The 15,683-nt window shown below is 40.6% G+C and overlaps 1 protein-coding gene across 2 annotated transcripts; it reads left to right on the forward strand.

Moving 5' to 3' along the window:
• Positions 1–345: 345 nt before the first annotated feature.
• LOC123180408 (alpha-mannosidase) lies at positions 346–13,497 on the forward strand. 2 transcript variants are annotated; one of them, XM_044592454.1, is made up of 29 exons: positions 346–733; positions 836–919; positions 1,746–1,834; positions 1,937–2,111; positions 3,176–3,295; positions 3,416–3,499; positions 3,589–3,660; positions 3,764–3,877; positions 4,414–4,514; positions 4,585–4,678; positions 4,788–4,943; positions 5,035–5,118; positions 5,358–5,423; positions 5,495–5,587; positions 5,826–6,045; positions 6,529–6,665; positions 8,610–8,678; positions 8,763–8,822; positions 9,550–9,621; positions 10,516–10,563; positions 10,691–10,810; positions 11,072–11,137; positions 11,666–11,778; positions 12,143–12,227; positions 12,388–12,498; positions 12,581–12,676; positions 12,791–12,838; positions 12,923–12,991; positions 13,144–13,497. In XM_044592454.1, exons 1-29 carry the CDS (start codon positions 533–535, stop codon positions 13,330–13,332), a joined length of 3,036 nt encoding a protein of 1,011 aa, XP_044448389.1. In that variant the 5' UTR covers positions 346–532; the 3' UTR covers positions 13,333–13,497. The 2 variants fall into 2 exon arrangements, with proteins under 2 accessions (XP_044448389.1, XP_044448390.1); XM_044592455.1 differs by having other exon boundaries at positions 348–733; positions 5,531–5,587.
• The last annotated feature ends 2,186 nt before the right edge of the window (positions 13,498–15,683 follow it).

Genomic DNA, 15,683 nt, shown 5'->3' on the forward strand with positions numbered 1-15,683 from the left:
GTCGTATCATCAAGTTGTATTCAATAAATTTCTACAACTCACCACATGACCCGCATGAGGACGGGGCGGAGCTACAGGGTGGCCAGGGTGGCACCGCACGACCATTAAGCTAATAAATATAACAATTAATTCCATGTGTCTAAATAAGATATAAGCCTAACCGGAAATTAGGGAGTACTACATTGAAATCTTTGATGAATCTATTTCTATGAACCAAAGATTTCCGATTGGAAAAAAAATCAATGAATTGATCTTCCAAAATTTCAATCGAAGACACCGGTATTTTACTCTTTCGGTTTGGTACACACGCATGGACCTGCTATCTATCGGTGGCCAGCGCCCTTTCCTTGACTGCCGGCGACTCCACAGTAAAACAAATCGACATTCCACAAAGGCACAAATGCCCGCCAGCCGGCCGGCCAGCCAGCGCACGCCCCACCGCTGTATTTAGGCCACTCCGCCGCCCCACTCCCGAGGGAACAAAGCGAGCGAAGCTGACCATTTCGCACGGAGGCACCGAGGACCCAAAGCCATGGCGCTGCCGCTGGTCCTGGTGGTTCTGCTCGCCGCCGTGGCGGCGGCGAGGGAGGCGCACGGGTACGTGGCGTACAACACGAGCGCGGGGACGGTGGCCGGGCTGCTGAACGTGCACCTGGTGCCGCACTCCCACGACGACGTCGGCTGGCTCAAGACCGTCGACCAGTACTACGTCGGGTCCAACAACTCCATCCAGGTGCGCCGCCTCCCTCCCTCCCTCCCCCCCGCACCCCGCTCTCGCTCGCCGTCTTCCATGGCCGTGGTTCGTGATTTCTCCCGTCTGCGTGCATTGCTGCAGGGCGCGTGCGTGATGAACACGCTGGACTCCGTGGTGGACGCGCTGGCCAGGGACCCCGGCCGCAAGTTCGTCGTCGCGGAGCAGGTCACGTGCTCGCCCCAATTCCCCATCGAATTCTCCTCCCCTTTGCTTTGGACGTTTCTTCCCTTGTTTCTGTTTGCCTTTGCCCACGGAATTACTCCTATCTTTTTTTTACCTCGTCATCATGATTGGACACAGTAATGATTGAACAGTCATTGTTGCTTGCTTGTGTCACGGATGGGTGGTCTCGTTTTAAAAGAGCACGAATCAAACCCGCTGTTTCAGTGCAAGTCGGCAACCCCATCTAGTTAATTCGGTGGTGGGGCCACACCGTTCACGTGATCAGCTTATCCGGAAACGATATTATAATGACCATATCTTGCTCGATGACTCTATATATAGGACTGTTCATCCTTCTGTTGGCTTGTAATGATTGGCCGTATGAATCAGCCGCAGTATCCAGTGACATGGTATATATGAATGTACAACGTCTCTTGTGGAAGTTACATACAGTAGAAAATAAAGAAATAAGAAAAATCTTGGAAGAAAAAAGGTAGCTTATGGAAACATCGAATCACACAAGCTAGAATGGCCCTTGTTTTCCCCAATCTTAACATCTGAAGTGGGGTTACCTCACTTTGCCCATTTCACCACCACTCAATTTAGACATAAAAACACTTAAACTTGACACAGGATGTTAGCCCCTATAATTTGGTTGTCATGAATCACAGATTTTAATTAGGGGCTTATTAGATGTTTTAAATCTCAAAAATATGAAATGGATCTAGACCACTGTTTGATGGCCAGAAAATTGTTTCTCTTTATGTTACTTGATAAGTTATATTGAATCTTCGTAACTCTGAATATGACTTATGTCTTTTGCATTTAGGCCTTCTTCCAAAGGTGGTGGGTAGAGAAAAGCCCACAAATCCAGGCCATGGTGCACAAGCTAGTTGATTCTGGTCAGCTCGAGTTCATGTATGTAATGTGATTTCATTATTTCCTTGGATCTTTTATAAATAAATAAATAAGCATATATATAATATATAATTTCGATAAACTTTGGATATTACGATTCAGAAATGGTGGGTGGTGTATGCATGATGAAGCTGCCACCCATTATATTGACATGATTGATCAGACCACACTTGGTCATCGGGTGATTAAAAAACAATTCAACAAGACTCCAAGAGCTGGCTGGCAAATCGATCCTTTCGGTCATTCTGCTGTGCAAGCTTATTTGCTAGGAACAGAGGTAATGTTAACATCACATTTCCAGATTGTTCTGAAAGCATTGAAGTACTAGATTACTAGTATAAAATGACACACGGACCAAGTAGAAGATACAACTCTATGAAATCCCTGCATTCTGTTGGCATCAAGATCTAGATGGGCATGCATTTATGCAAATGTAGTTGTGTGCAGTTCTCCTTAAGATTTTGTTGAAATCAAGATGCTCTATTTTATTAGGCAAGTATAATAATTTGCTTCATATGCATAGATGGATGTATATTGGAAGTGTAGTACTGTAGTTTGGCTATGTAAGTGATTCTAGTGATTTCGTCTTGCCTTGATTTGACTGAAGTCACAGTCCGATCTGAGCATTCAGTATTTTGTAATGTCTTTTGCTATATTATTGTAATACAAAAACATGACTGTTCCTCGGAACATCAGAACTTAGTAGCCTTTTTGTGTTAGCATCTTGCCTCTGCTCTCAGAAGGATAATGTGAATTCAGTATAGTAAGCATGCCGCATGCCTATAAATTATACAGTTGGACTGATTTTTTTTCACATCTCAGTTCATTGCAATCTGATTCCTCTAAGTTCGACATATTTTTGCAAAACAAGAGGTAAATACAACAGGATTTGAAAACTCCAGTTTTTTCCAGGTGGATTGTCATGGTTGAGATTTCTTCCAGGAGATAATTTAGTTACACACGTAGCCCCTTGTTTAATCTCTCATTTTTATATGGTTTGGTTAATAGCTAAACAGATCTTTGATCGGAGTCATGGTAAAGTGGGCCAAGATTGAGTAGGTGGGTCTGATTAAACTTCATTAGTGATTTGTCAACTTGGTCGCATCATGGTCTCCCTTTACCATTAGACCAGCACTAGTTAATTTTCATTTACTAGTCTGGAGTTACAGGTACTCCTGCCTTATGCTGGTAAAGTTTACTCCTCTGTTTTATGTTGTGATATGATGACTGATTGAAAAACATTTAATCTTGTTTCATAATTTTATTTGTGATCTTATATCTCTTCCTGGAACATTCCTATAATGCGGAGATTTTATATTTGCTTTTTTGTTGTAACTGTAGCTTGGTTTTGATTCGGTGCACTTTGCAAGAATTGATTACCAAGATAGGGCAAAGCGTAAAGACGATAAAGGCCTGGAAGTTATATGGCAGGGCTCAAGAACATTTGGTTCATCTTCTCAGGTTACTACATAGTATTCTTCTGTTGGAAATAATTATATGCATTCTATTCATCAGCATGTATGATTATGTTGAAAATATTGGCGTGTATTCTGTTCATTTAAATGTATGACTGAACTGCAGATCTTTACAAATGCATTTCCTGTCCATTATAGCCCTCCCGATGGGTTTAGTTTTGAAGTTTTGAATGACATGACACCTGTTCAGGTATATGGCTTTAGGCAAGCAGTTTCAGTGATCTCTAGTTCTTGGGAGAAACTCTAACATATTTAATATTCATTAACAATCATTTGTAGGACGACCCATTGCTGTTCGACACCAATGTTGAGCAACGCGTTAATGATTTTGTTTCTGCAGCCATAGCACAGGTAAACTTTCATTTGTTGTAGAAGCTTTTGGTTTACTCGACCAATTTGGAAGTAGATTTTGAACAAAAACCTGGATCTAACTTCTGGTGTTTCTATTAATCAGGCAAACGTTACGCGTACAAACCACATAATGTGGACCATGGGTGATGATTTTAATTATCAGTATGCTGAATCCTGGTTCCGGAATATGGATAGACTTATTCATTACGTGAACAAGGTATGCTGGTTAATAGATCTCAACTGTCAGAATGCCAGTTGACTAGTTGAGGCTCTCAAGCTTTTGTGTATACTGTTCTGGTTTTCTTGGCATTCCGCTTACTCTCATACTTTTCTTGAACGGTAAACCACATATTTTTTCAATAAAATTCAAAGCTTTTGCGTTTCGATATATTGAAAAGTAAAAACAGTATTTACAAGCCTAAAATCTGGGAGAACACAACACAGCTCTGGAACCTAGTGAACATCCCAATCAGGGGGCAAGAATTTTTTTATATATTATAAGTACATGCATAATATTTATGAGCTTTGCTTGATGCCCCTATGTTCATATATAGTGGCAGGGTTACAAGACTGCATTTCATTCAGGAAGAGAAGAACATACATAACTAATTCCATATTCCTCCTATAAAAAAATCTTAACATCTACTGAACACATTAGTTAAAGTGAATTATCTATGCAATTCGATGATATACATGGTTAACTAATGTCCTGAAAGTATTTGAAGATAAGAAATTATGTCCTGAACACCGCAGGATGGACGAGTGCATGCGCTGTATTCCACTCCATCCATTTACACTGATGCAAAACATGCATCAAATGAATCTTGGCCACTCAAACAAGATGATTATTTCCCGTAAGTTATTGATACTCATTGAAATGATAAGAGTTCATTCTTTATGCCCTTATGCTATTTCAAATTTCAGATATGCTGATTCAACCAATGCTTACTGGACTGGGTATTTTACGAGCCGCCCAACTTTCAAGGGATATGTTCGAATGCTCAGTGGATATTACCTGGTATAATATATTTTTAATACAAACCTACAACAACAGAATTGTGATGATTAAATATCATATATTTCAGTTTGGAAGTAGCTAATTTTAGGAAAATGGCCTTTCCTAACAGGCTGCACGTCAAATAGAATTTCTTGTGGGAGGATCGTTCACTTCTAGCTTGGAGGACGCACTGGGAATCGCCCAGCATCATGATGCCGTCTCAGGAACAGCAAAACAACACACAACTGATGATTACTCGAAACGCCTTGCTCTCGGAGCATCCCAGGTTCATAATTTTCTCTTGCAGAAATGCTTTGGTGACAAGGCTCTTTTGGTTTTCCAAACAAAATAACGGAGTGGCTATTCATATCTTGTAGGTCGAGAAAGGTGTAAATACTGCTTTGTCTTGTCTGACAAGCTCTAAAGGAACATGTATGTCTCCAGCAGTAAAGTTTACTCAGGTGAGTTAGGATGGACTTTATTTTCTGTAATAGTGCTTATGATTATCACATTCTGTTTGTACATATATTTCGACATCACCTTTCTTCATCTCGAAAGGGAACACGACAGTATGATCTTATTTAGCATTAATTATTTGGCTCTGTTTTAGCACAGCACATTACTCTTTACACATAGCCTAGTTTGTTTGCCGAATATGTTTACGTGATCTAACAGTTCCATTGGCAAATAATTCTTTTAGTGCCAACTTCTCAATATAAGCTACTGCCCTTCAACTGAGGAACAAATTTCAGGAGGAAAGGGTTTAGTAAGTACTTTCTGTTTTAACGTAATGTTTGCCAGTTATGATATTGCACGTACTTAGTTTATCTTCTGCAGGTTATAACTGCTTATAATCCTCTTTATCTTCTGCAGGTTATAACTGCTTATAATCCTCTTGGATGGGAACATAGTGACTTCATACGGGTTCCGGTATGCGTCTAAACCTATAGTGTGCACTTTTATCCAATAGATTTTTGTTCTCTGTAACAGAACAATACAGATGAAGTGTATTGAGGATCACCAAGAGATAAATATGCCCTCAATTGTTTCAAAACCTTTTGGTACTTTGTGACATGCAGAAAGAAATATGCCGTCAAGGCTTGTACCCATTTTTAAGGTTCTTGAGCTAATTTACTTGTGCATACCCATAATTATTTTCCCTTTTCAGGTCAATGACTTACACCTAGTCGTAAAAGGCTCTGATGGAAGTTTTGTCGACTCACAACTAGTTGAGGTTGATAATGTGACTAGCAATTTAAGGAAGTTGTATGTGAAGGCTTATCTCGGAATCAATACAGACAAACCCCCAAAGTATTGGCTAGTATTTCAAGCTTCTGTGCCACCAATGGGGTGGAATACTTACTTCGTCTCAAAGCCCAAGGGAGCAGGTGAAATTGCATCTGCTTAAGATATTATTTTCTGATTTATATTCTTTTGATCAAATTGTGAATTTCCCACTAGGAAAGGCAGCTTGATTTTATTCTTGTTAAAGCAAAGAAACTTTTGTTTATGGGCAATGTAGTGATGCTATAATATATTTCTGGTGAAGGTGATGAACTGGATAACAGGATATTACAAGAGAATATATTTTTACTATGTTTTTCTTCATATGTGCAGATAATAAAGCATGCGATGTATGCTTCAGTTATCTTCAGACTAATAATGAGCTTTCAATTTTTTTTTGTTATCTTCACTAACATCAACGTTAATCACTAGGCAGAAATTTATGGTTCCTACAAATACAACACACTACAAATATGATTAGTGTTTACATTCTTTGCTAGGTCAATATAAAAAATATGGTCTTCATCTGAATGTTTATTATTAGTTTATTTCATTAGTTATACATCATTTACCATTGAACTATCCAGGATCTAACAGAATGGGGTATGTCTCAAGCATCGCTTCTCCAAGCAAAGACACAGTTGAAGTTGGACCAGGGTCTCTAAAGATGACATTTTCGTCAGCATCTGGACAACTTACACGGATGTTCAATTCTATCACAGGAGTGAGTCCTAACACATTCTGGTTCTGCTAAAAAAAGTAAATCGATTAACATCCAGTAAAATTTCACAAATAGTTTAGTATAAAAGATTAATTAAAGACCGTTATTCATCAATATGTATGTGTGTGTACAAAATTAGATAATGAAACAGTTTTTCTTCTTCTCAATTTACATGTTCAAATTTGAGCAATCGTAGTGCGGTTGCAGGTAGGTATCATTGTGAGAAATTATGTAGTATTTGCTAGATAGGTTGGTATAGGCACTAGCCAAAAGAAAAATATGGTGCCGGTATGGTGGCCACCTTGTAGACACGCTTGTTCAGCTCCAGCCAGAGCAATCACGTGCAGAGGATGATCAGTGAGCTCACCTCCTTCCAGCAGTTTGGCGCCACAGCCACGCTAAGCGCCGGCTACCATTCCGTAGAGAGGTTGCAGCGCTAGGAGTGAATCACTCAAGGGTCATCGAAAAGCAGGATGGAGTACCAAAACCTCCCTGGAGAAGGAGCACTGCAGCATGATGTGGCTCAGGTCCTCCAGCGCTTGGTCAGAGAGCTGGCAGCAAGGTGGATGGGGCAGAAGCCATCTTGCCAAGCGAACGGAGGGCACCAGATTTGGTTTCTGGGAGATGCTACGCCTGCTGATCTACCAATCATGGAAGAAAGGTAGCCCGGATTTGTGGCCTAGGGACAAGGAATAGATCCTCTGCTTCGCGGGGAATGGAGATTGACATCCCTTGCCATGGCTTGTCGTGGACTACTGATCTGATGCAAGAGCCTTATTGAGCAGCCGCGGGTTGTGAATGCCGAGGCCTCCCGATGCACGTGGTGAGCAGGCAACGTTCCAGGCGACGAGGCAGTACCCACCTTTGGATTCCTCCGCGCCACGCCAGAAGAAGCCGCGGCAAAACTTGTCGATACCGTTGATTTTTTTTTTTTTTGGAAATGGAGGTTAAACCCCCGGCCTCTGCATCAATCGATGCATGCAGCCATCTTTATTAATTATTCCACGAGGGTCTGACAAGAACATACATCAAACCACCCGAAGCCACCACTCACACCTACAAACTTGATAACGTGGAGTGCTCTCACTCCCCATATCTAAAGCCGATGTCGTCGCCGATCCATCCATCTAACGTATCGGAACAAACAATTGGTGCGGCAAACCTAAAGCGTACACCCCTTGCAGATGTTTTAGAGGCCGCCATCATCATCGAACCGTTGTCCCGTCTTCAGGAGAGAGATCCGCATCATTCTTGCCAGTCCGGCCATCCGTCGACGCCACCACGGCGCCCAACGACTCCACCGCTCTGCGCTCGTCCATCCCAACGCGGACACTCTGGAAGATTTGTCGTGCGTAGCACCTGTCGATACCGTTGATAGACCATGGCAATAGGTCAAATGAGACCATCTGATACACAGAGGCCGGTGATCTTGTCGATCAGGGGCTGGAGGTCAGACTTCCGCAGGCCATTGGTCAGAAACTGACGCACTGGGCTGGCCCGGATGTCGAGGACCAGTTGGAGATCGACGGCATCGCAGCGGATAGGAGAGATAGAGCTCTTCACAAAGTTGCAATGCAAACCTGAATCCTTGCCGAAGCAGGTGTCTTTGCAATGGCATGAACAAACACTGCCCTATAATTTACCATTGTTGGCCAGACCACTTTGTCTAATATTTTGTTACAAAGAATGTTACATCATATAAAATTCGATTTAGCTTGTACCTGTTTATGCATTGCATACTTTGCAAGCTAAGCAATATGCCGTCCATAATACATGGTATTGAAAATTATTGCCGGAAGATAATTCTCATAGTCGACCAACATTGCTTTTCCTTACTGCTTTTGTATGCGGAGTTTAAAGAAATTTATTATGTTCGCAAGTTACAGGAGTCCTACCACATGTTTATTCATCCTGATATGCAGTAGCAAAATTTTATATCTATTTTAGGTGGATTTACCAATTCAACAGAGCTTTCTTTGGTATGGTTCAAATAATGGTGATGGCGCGGATTCACAGGTTTCATTATGGAGCTAATTTTTTCTTTATTAAATTATACCTGTTTCACACGTTTATTATTTGTCTGTATATGTTTTAATCCAGGCATCTGGAGCTTATATTTTTAGACCAGATGGGTCTACACCGACTGTTGTTTCAAGATCGGTAATACTAACTTGCACGTTTAAGTTCAATTTTTTATCTGTTCATCTATGCACCATTTAAAAGCAGTGTATATTATTAACATTAGCTCCAAAATTACTTGTGCTTTATGTATTTTTCTGCATTAGTTTATCTTCTCAGCAAACTACAGTTGTTGATCACATACCTCCAAAAGATACAATAAATAGTACTCCCTCCATCCCAAAATAAGTGTCGCTGATTTAGTACAACTTCTTTGCTGATATATTTTCTGCAAACTATAGAGCGAATGAAACCATGGTATCTATTATTGTTCCCTTTTGGTACCTAACATCACAAGACTTGAACTATATAGGTCTAAAAGGCATGACGAACAGTCAAAATATAATCCAGTTAGTCTCTCGGGCTATTATAAAAGATGTGGATTTTGGGGGAAATTTCTGGATGGTTTGATCCCTAGGAGTAACTGGATTATATTTTGACTGTTCGTCATGCCTTTTAGACCTATATATAATATATATACAACTCAACATGGGCTTACAACTTGACTCACACATGAGCTCTACTAGCTAGTCATGTTCTCCCGTACCATCTCACACACTAACCCACACCCAACAAAGAGATAGCACTTGAGTTCTTGGATTACCTTTCTAATGTTACTTGAGTAACTTCACTTCTGCATTATTTAGTATTTAAAAACTTTAAATACATTTTCTATGTGATCTATTGATTTATGTCTATTTTATATTAGGTACCGTTAAAAGTCATCCGTGGACCTCTGGTTGATGAAGTCCACCAGCAATTCAGCCCGTGGATTTATCAGGTCAGATATAAATTTACTCATATCAAGGATTAAGATTAATTTTGAGCCTATATTAATAGCATTACACGGAATCTATTTGCTACTCCCTCCGATCTAAAATAAGTGTCGTGGTTTAATTCAAATTTGAACTAAAACCACAACACTAATTTTAGCCTTCTCTGCTGTTGCACTTTTATGTGCTAAGATTTTCTGAAAAGATAGATGACTATAGGTCACCACGAAAAGAACATATCATGTGGCTAAGGCTAAACTTCTTGATGTCTCGACCCAATGTGGCTCCTGTTCAGGTGAGAAGTAGTGGGTCGTCCAAATTTGTTATGTAATACATGGTCCATCCAAGCATCAAGTTATGAAGAAGATCCCTATGATCTCTCAGTGGAAGCTTTGGTTTCGGCCTTAAGCCATACAAAGATAAGATATACGATTTTTTTACTTATATTTGATTCAGGGAAACCGTATGAAGAATAAATCAAGTTACAATAGAAAACAATTCTTCTATTTTACCCGAGGAAAGAGCCTCTTCCAAACTCTAGTACAATAGTTTTTGTGATCTCCACTGGGCTTGTCAAGCTCGTCCTTGATCCGGATGCCCTCGTCACCAGGGCCACCTACGCCATCTTTCCCAATTGCATCATCGCTGAACTTTGCCTTAAAAATTGTGCCACTGCCATGCAAGAGCAGAAGGCGGTCATCACTCGCCATGTCGAGCTAGCAGCCATATCACGTTCTCCAACTCCTTCGAAATTACTTTAGCTGTAATTGCCTTCTAGTACAGTTTCAGTTATGACTTGTCAATCCCTCGTGCCTTCATGTCAACATCTTTTTTTTTCAGGTGTAATATATTAATTATGATAAAGCTCTCTTTGATTATCTTTTAAAATATTCTATGTCTAGGTTACAAGACTATATAAGGATAAGGAGCATGCTGAAGTAGAATACACGGTTAGTAATTTCCACTACCTCGGAGAATAAGGGCCTGAATTGTATTTCTCCATTCCAGAAAAAATGACATCCATCATTATTGAACATGCACTGAAGTTTATTTTGTTTTTCCTCTCATATGTGAAAGATTGGGCCAATCCCGGTCAATGATGGCATAGGAAAGGAGGTCATCACAAGACTGACAGCAAATATGGTCACAAACCACACTTTTTATACAGATTCTAATGGAAGGGATTTTCTCAAGAGGGTAACTATCAATATGAGTTATGCTTCAGATATTTGTTACGATCTAGTTAATTTCTTTGTACCTTGGTAAAAATTCATCTTACTGTATGAAATATTCTTAAATACGGAATATATCATAAGCCAACCTTCTCATATTTTTCCTGAATTATTTTATGGGTGACTGTTAAGGCCCTACTGAACATCTACCTGAATTTAATACGTTTGACTTTTGAATCTCTGTACTCTCCTTTTACACCCACGTTCTTTGTGATTTCATCTATAGGTGAGAGACTACAGGGAAGATTGGGATCTTCAAGTGACTCAACCGGTTGCAGGAAATTACTATCCCGTATGAACAATATTCACATTTTAATACCGAGATACTCTTTGATTTCCAATATATCATAATAATACTTTTAATATAGATTATTCTAAAAGTAGAGCTAGCTATGTCTCTTCTTTGCTTTTTGAAACTTCCGTCAAACTCCTTTTGATTACAAATATTTTACCTCCGTTTTAAAATAACAATTACAAGATTATGTACTTCATTATATAATTCTGTCATCAGTAGGCATAAAGCTGGAATAATTTTACACCTGTATATAGCGAAGCCACCAGGGAAAAAGGATGTACTCCCTCCGTTCCAAAATAGATGACCCAACTTTATACTAACTTTGTACTAAAGTTAGTATAAAGTCGGGTCATCTATTTTGGAACGGAGGGAGTATAAGAGAGCATTTATTTTCAGGACTATGTGTGACACTCCCTCATTTTTGGTTCCCCAAATAAAATTTCCTATTTCATCATGCTTTCGTGGTTGTTGTTATTTAAAGAGTTTTATTTTCTTATAGATTTTTCTCTCGTGTTGACATTACAGGTCAATCTCGGAATGTATGTAACAGATGGGAAATATGAACTTAGTGTCCTTGTTGATCGTGCTGTTGGAGCTTCAAGCATTCAGGATGGTCAAATAGAAATGATGTTCCACAGGTATTATAGCTTCTATTGAAGTACCATATTTGTGTTGTTTACCAGGATAGGCCGTTCCAATTTTAGTTGGTTTCTATATCTAACTATGGTAGCATTGTCTTGAAGCTAGCAGACAGCTTGAACTACAAAGAAATGCCAATGTGTCCATTACAAAACAGCTAAAAGTAGCAGTTTCTCATTTATCTCTTTTGGAACCACCTATTTTCGAACTTACTATGTAATATACTGTTTAATGTGTACTATTAACTATAGAGATCTTTACCAACTTTGTTACCAACCTATTGAAGTCAATCACAAATCTGTGTAACCAATTTCAGCACGCCCTTGTACGCTCAACCTCTAATCATGATACTGTGCATGTCAGGCGTATACTTTATGATGATGGCAGAGGTGTTGGGGAGCCACTCGATGAAACTGTTTGCGTTGACAGCAAATGTGACGGGCTCGTGGTATACATTCACTCACAGCATTGTATCCATTTCTATTTCCTCCAGTACCGACCTGACATCGCACCAAGTTCACTATATAAAAATCAACAAATACACACAGTAGGACACCGTACTGTTTCCCCTGCAGAGACTTAACTCTGCCTCATACAAACTCTTACAGGCTAGGGGTACTTATTATGTCAATGTCAACAAGCTTGGACATGGAGCTCACTGGCGAAGGACACAAGGACAAAAAGTTTATTCACCCTTTCTTCTTGGTTTCGCTCATGAGGTATATTTGTATAGTTCTGTCAGCCTGTTTTCTTAAGTATTTTCATGTCATTATTCCTACAGTTGTAATATTGTTCTTACAGGATGAGAGCAGTTGGAAATCCTACAGTGTTGTGAAAGCGAGCATGATGAATGCAAATTACAGTCTTCCTGATAATGTGGCAATCATCACCTTGCAGGTTCATAATTTATTTATCTATTCCTCAAAAAAACAACTATTTATCTCGGACCTTATATATCTTAATATTGATAGCATCTATTAGTCACTAACAGAGTATGGCTTAATATTTCAGAGTCTCGATGATGGTACCGCACTTCTCCGCTTGGCACATTTGTTTCAGGTATATTCCTACTTTACATAACTGTAGTTTATATCATATTTATTTCTACTTGGTTCACTGAATAATCTTTTGTCGGAGTTGCAGGCTGCAGAGGACCCACAGTACTCAGTGATGGCAAAAGTTGAACTGAAAAAATTGTTTGGAAAGAGAACCGTAAGTAATTTATTGTACTTTATCTCTTTGCATGATAAGAATTTGTTGTAAAAAAAAGTTATGTTGCATGAATTATACTCATGAGTATTTTTCCTTTCGGAAAGAGATCTAGCCCGAAACGCTCACTTGCTCAGTGCTGTTCCATTGCGCAGATCAAGGAATTGACTGAAACTAACCTGTCCGCCAACCAAAAGAAGTCAGCGATGAGGAAGCTCAAGTGGAGGGTTGTTGGAGACACTGAAAGTAGTCCTGCCCCAATTACCGGTAGACCGGTTGACAATCAAGCCCTTGTTGTCGAGCTGGGGCCCATGGAGATACGCACATTCTTGCTGAAACTGTGAGCTGCAAAAAAAAGAGATACCTTTATGTAATTCCATACATGTTCTAGGAGATCATTGTGCCTTTCATTTCTGTGAGCAAGTACCTTCTGATAGTTATGTCCTTGTACAGCAATAAATGTGCCCAGTCACAACTTTCCCAGCAAATGTGCCTTCCGTTTCTATGAAGAATGACTCGTGAGCTCCATATTTGGTCCAGTTCCGGGGAGCTGAGCTAATCTGACCCCGCTACATATCCCCATTCATGAGAGTTCGTTGGTTAGCAATACCTTCATTTTACAATCACCCTTTCAAGATATACTATGCAAAAATCGGTAGGCCGTGGTGATCTAACCTGACCACTCAAGCTGCCATTATCTAATCACTGTGTGTGCTTTGTCCGACAGGTGACAAATGCAGTGTAACGCATTCTGTTATATCCATATAGTCAAAACAGCGCACAACAGTTACAGCTTTACCGTTTATATACCTAGTTCGTGTAGGAGTGTTAGTGTTATTATGCAGTCTCGTAGAACAGTCAGACTAGAGCGTAGCTCCAGCAAAGAATGTGTTCCTCAAATTCTTGGTCTCTTGACAAAGAATTCCAGACTTCTGATGGGTTCAGCTTTCAACAAACTGCGACCTCATGCATCCTCCCTCTTATCTAACTGATCTTAGGCCCTGTTTGTTTGGGATCTTCCTTCTGCTTTTGCAGCTGTTCCACTTTGGCAAAAAAAAACCCACAAAAACTCCTAAATATGGCCTTTTTGCTTCGAATCAATATTTTTATACGATGGTATAAGCCAAAAGCTGAAGCAAAAAGCACCTATTTAGGAGTTTTTTCTTTTTTTATCAATGTGAAAAAGATGCAAAAGTAGACGCAAAAGCCCAAACAAAACAGGGCCTTAGATATAAAGCTCCTCAGCCGCTCTCCAGCGTGCCTTAGGCCTGACAAGTTAATGTCGCCCCATTTCAAGCACGACTCACACCCATGCATTCTTGTTTCTTACCCAAGTTCTGTTACTTTAAAGGAAAAGGAAAGCCCCCCACAAAAAAATGGGAAAGGATTGGACAATCTGTTTTTTTTTTGAGGGAGAGGCCATGATATATCTATCTCCTCAATCTGTTTTTCCCGATGTCCCGATGGCTACGGCCACGGCAACATGGATCTGTGTCCCTCCAGTCCCTGCTTGTCGGCATTGCCGATCGCCGTCGCCCCACCCCCTCGTGGTTAGCTTCGCCGCCTGCCCTACCCTGTACGCCTCGAAACCCACCCTTTTGCCAGATCCAACGCTTGTGGGTCCAAAGGCGGTGCCACCCTCTGACGGCAAGTGCAGCCCCGCTAACCCCCTTCCGACATGGTGTCTCCAACCAGCGTTGGCTTCCTCATCTCTGACTCCAGATACAGCGACTATGGGATTGCTCAGCTTAGGCCAGGGAGAAATCATTGCTCGGCTTGCTGGTGCTGGCAGCGGCGGCGTCTGCGGATGTCATTTCCTTCTTGGAGGCGTTGTGAAGGCCCTCGGCTTCTCCCCTCTTTGAGCTCAGGGGAAACCCTAGCTCTTGTTCCTCCGGACCGGATGGCGATGGTGTCTCGTCGTGGACTTCCTTCTTGAAGGTGCTACCTTGCTCACTCGCGTTGTCGCCGGTTTTGGCTTAGGTGATGTTGGAATACTAGCTGGTTCGACATTGTCGCTCTTGGTTCGGGCTTGGTAGGTTTAGCTGTGATGTATCCTTTGTTCGGGCCGACCATCCCTCGTCTCTCTGCTCCAGGCAGCATGTTCACGCATGTGTGCGTTCATGTCATGTGTTGTACCCCTCTCTGAACTCATTATATTCCTTCTATCAATGCAATGATACACAAGTTTTGCATATTCGCGAAACAAAGTGATCCATCAATCACATAACACAACTCAAGCTATATCTGCTTTGGTGAAGCATTATGTGAGGCATCAAAAGAAAACTCAGGTAGGAATTGTTCGACATGGATGGCTCAAACTAAAGGAGGAATATGTCAAGGTAAATATAGATGCATCTTTTAATGATGACTCTGGCTCAGGAGGGACGAGCACTATTCATATATGCTCTGCTAGATCATTACACATTCTCGTACACTACTAGAGACATTCATTAGAGCATCATGTTTAGCATTTGAATTCAGTTGAGTTGTAAGTAAATTCAAAGTGAATTGTACATCATTATAGAGTGTTGCACTATCTTGAGAGATCAAATAAAAAATGCACCATGGAGGTGCCGGAGAAAAAAAAAGAGTTGACGGATTAAAAAAGAAAAGAAAAGAGGGAGGGAGGGAGCAACACTACTATCCTTTTTCATATGCATTTGTGCTTCAAAGTACCACCTAGTTTTATCGTATA

The sequence above is a fragment of the Triticum aestivum genome, chromosome 1D, assembly GCF_018294505.1.
Source record: "Triticum aestivum cultivar Chinese Spring chromosome 1D, IWGSC CS RefSeq v2.1, whole genome shotgun sequence".
NCBI lineage: Eukaryota > Viridiplantae > Streptophyta > Magnoliopsida > Poales > Poaceae > Triticum > Triticum aestivum.

Coding starts and splice junctions, on each gene's coding strand:
- LOC123180408 (XM_044592454.1), top strand. CDS start 533: ATGGCGCTGCCGCTGGTCCTGGTGGTTCTGCTCGCCGCCGTGGCGGCG. Junction 5,119..5,357: donor CAGCAGTAAAGTTTACTCAG/GTGAGTTAGGAT, acceptor TAATTCTTTTAG/TGCCAACTTCTCAATATAAG. Junction 11,779..12,142: donor ATAGAAATGATGTTCCACAG/GTATTATAGCTT, acceptor TGTGCATGTCAG/GCGTATACTTTATGATGATG.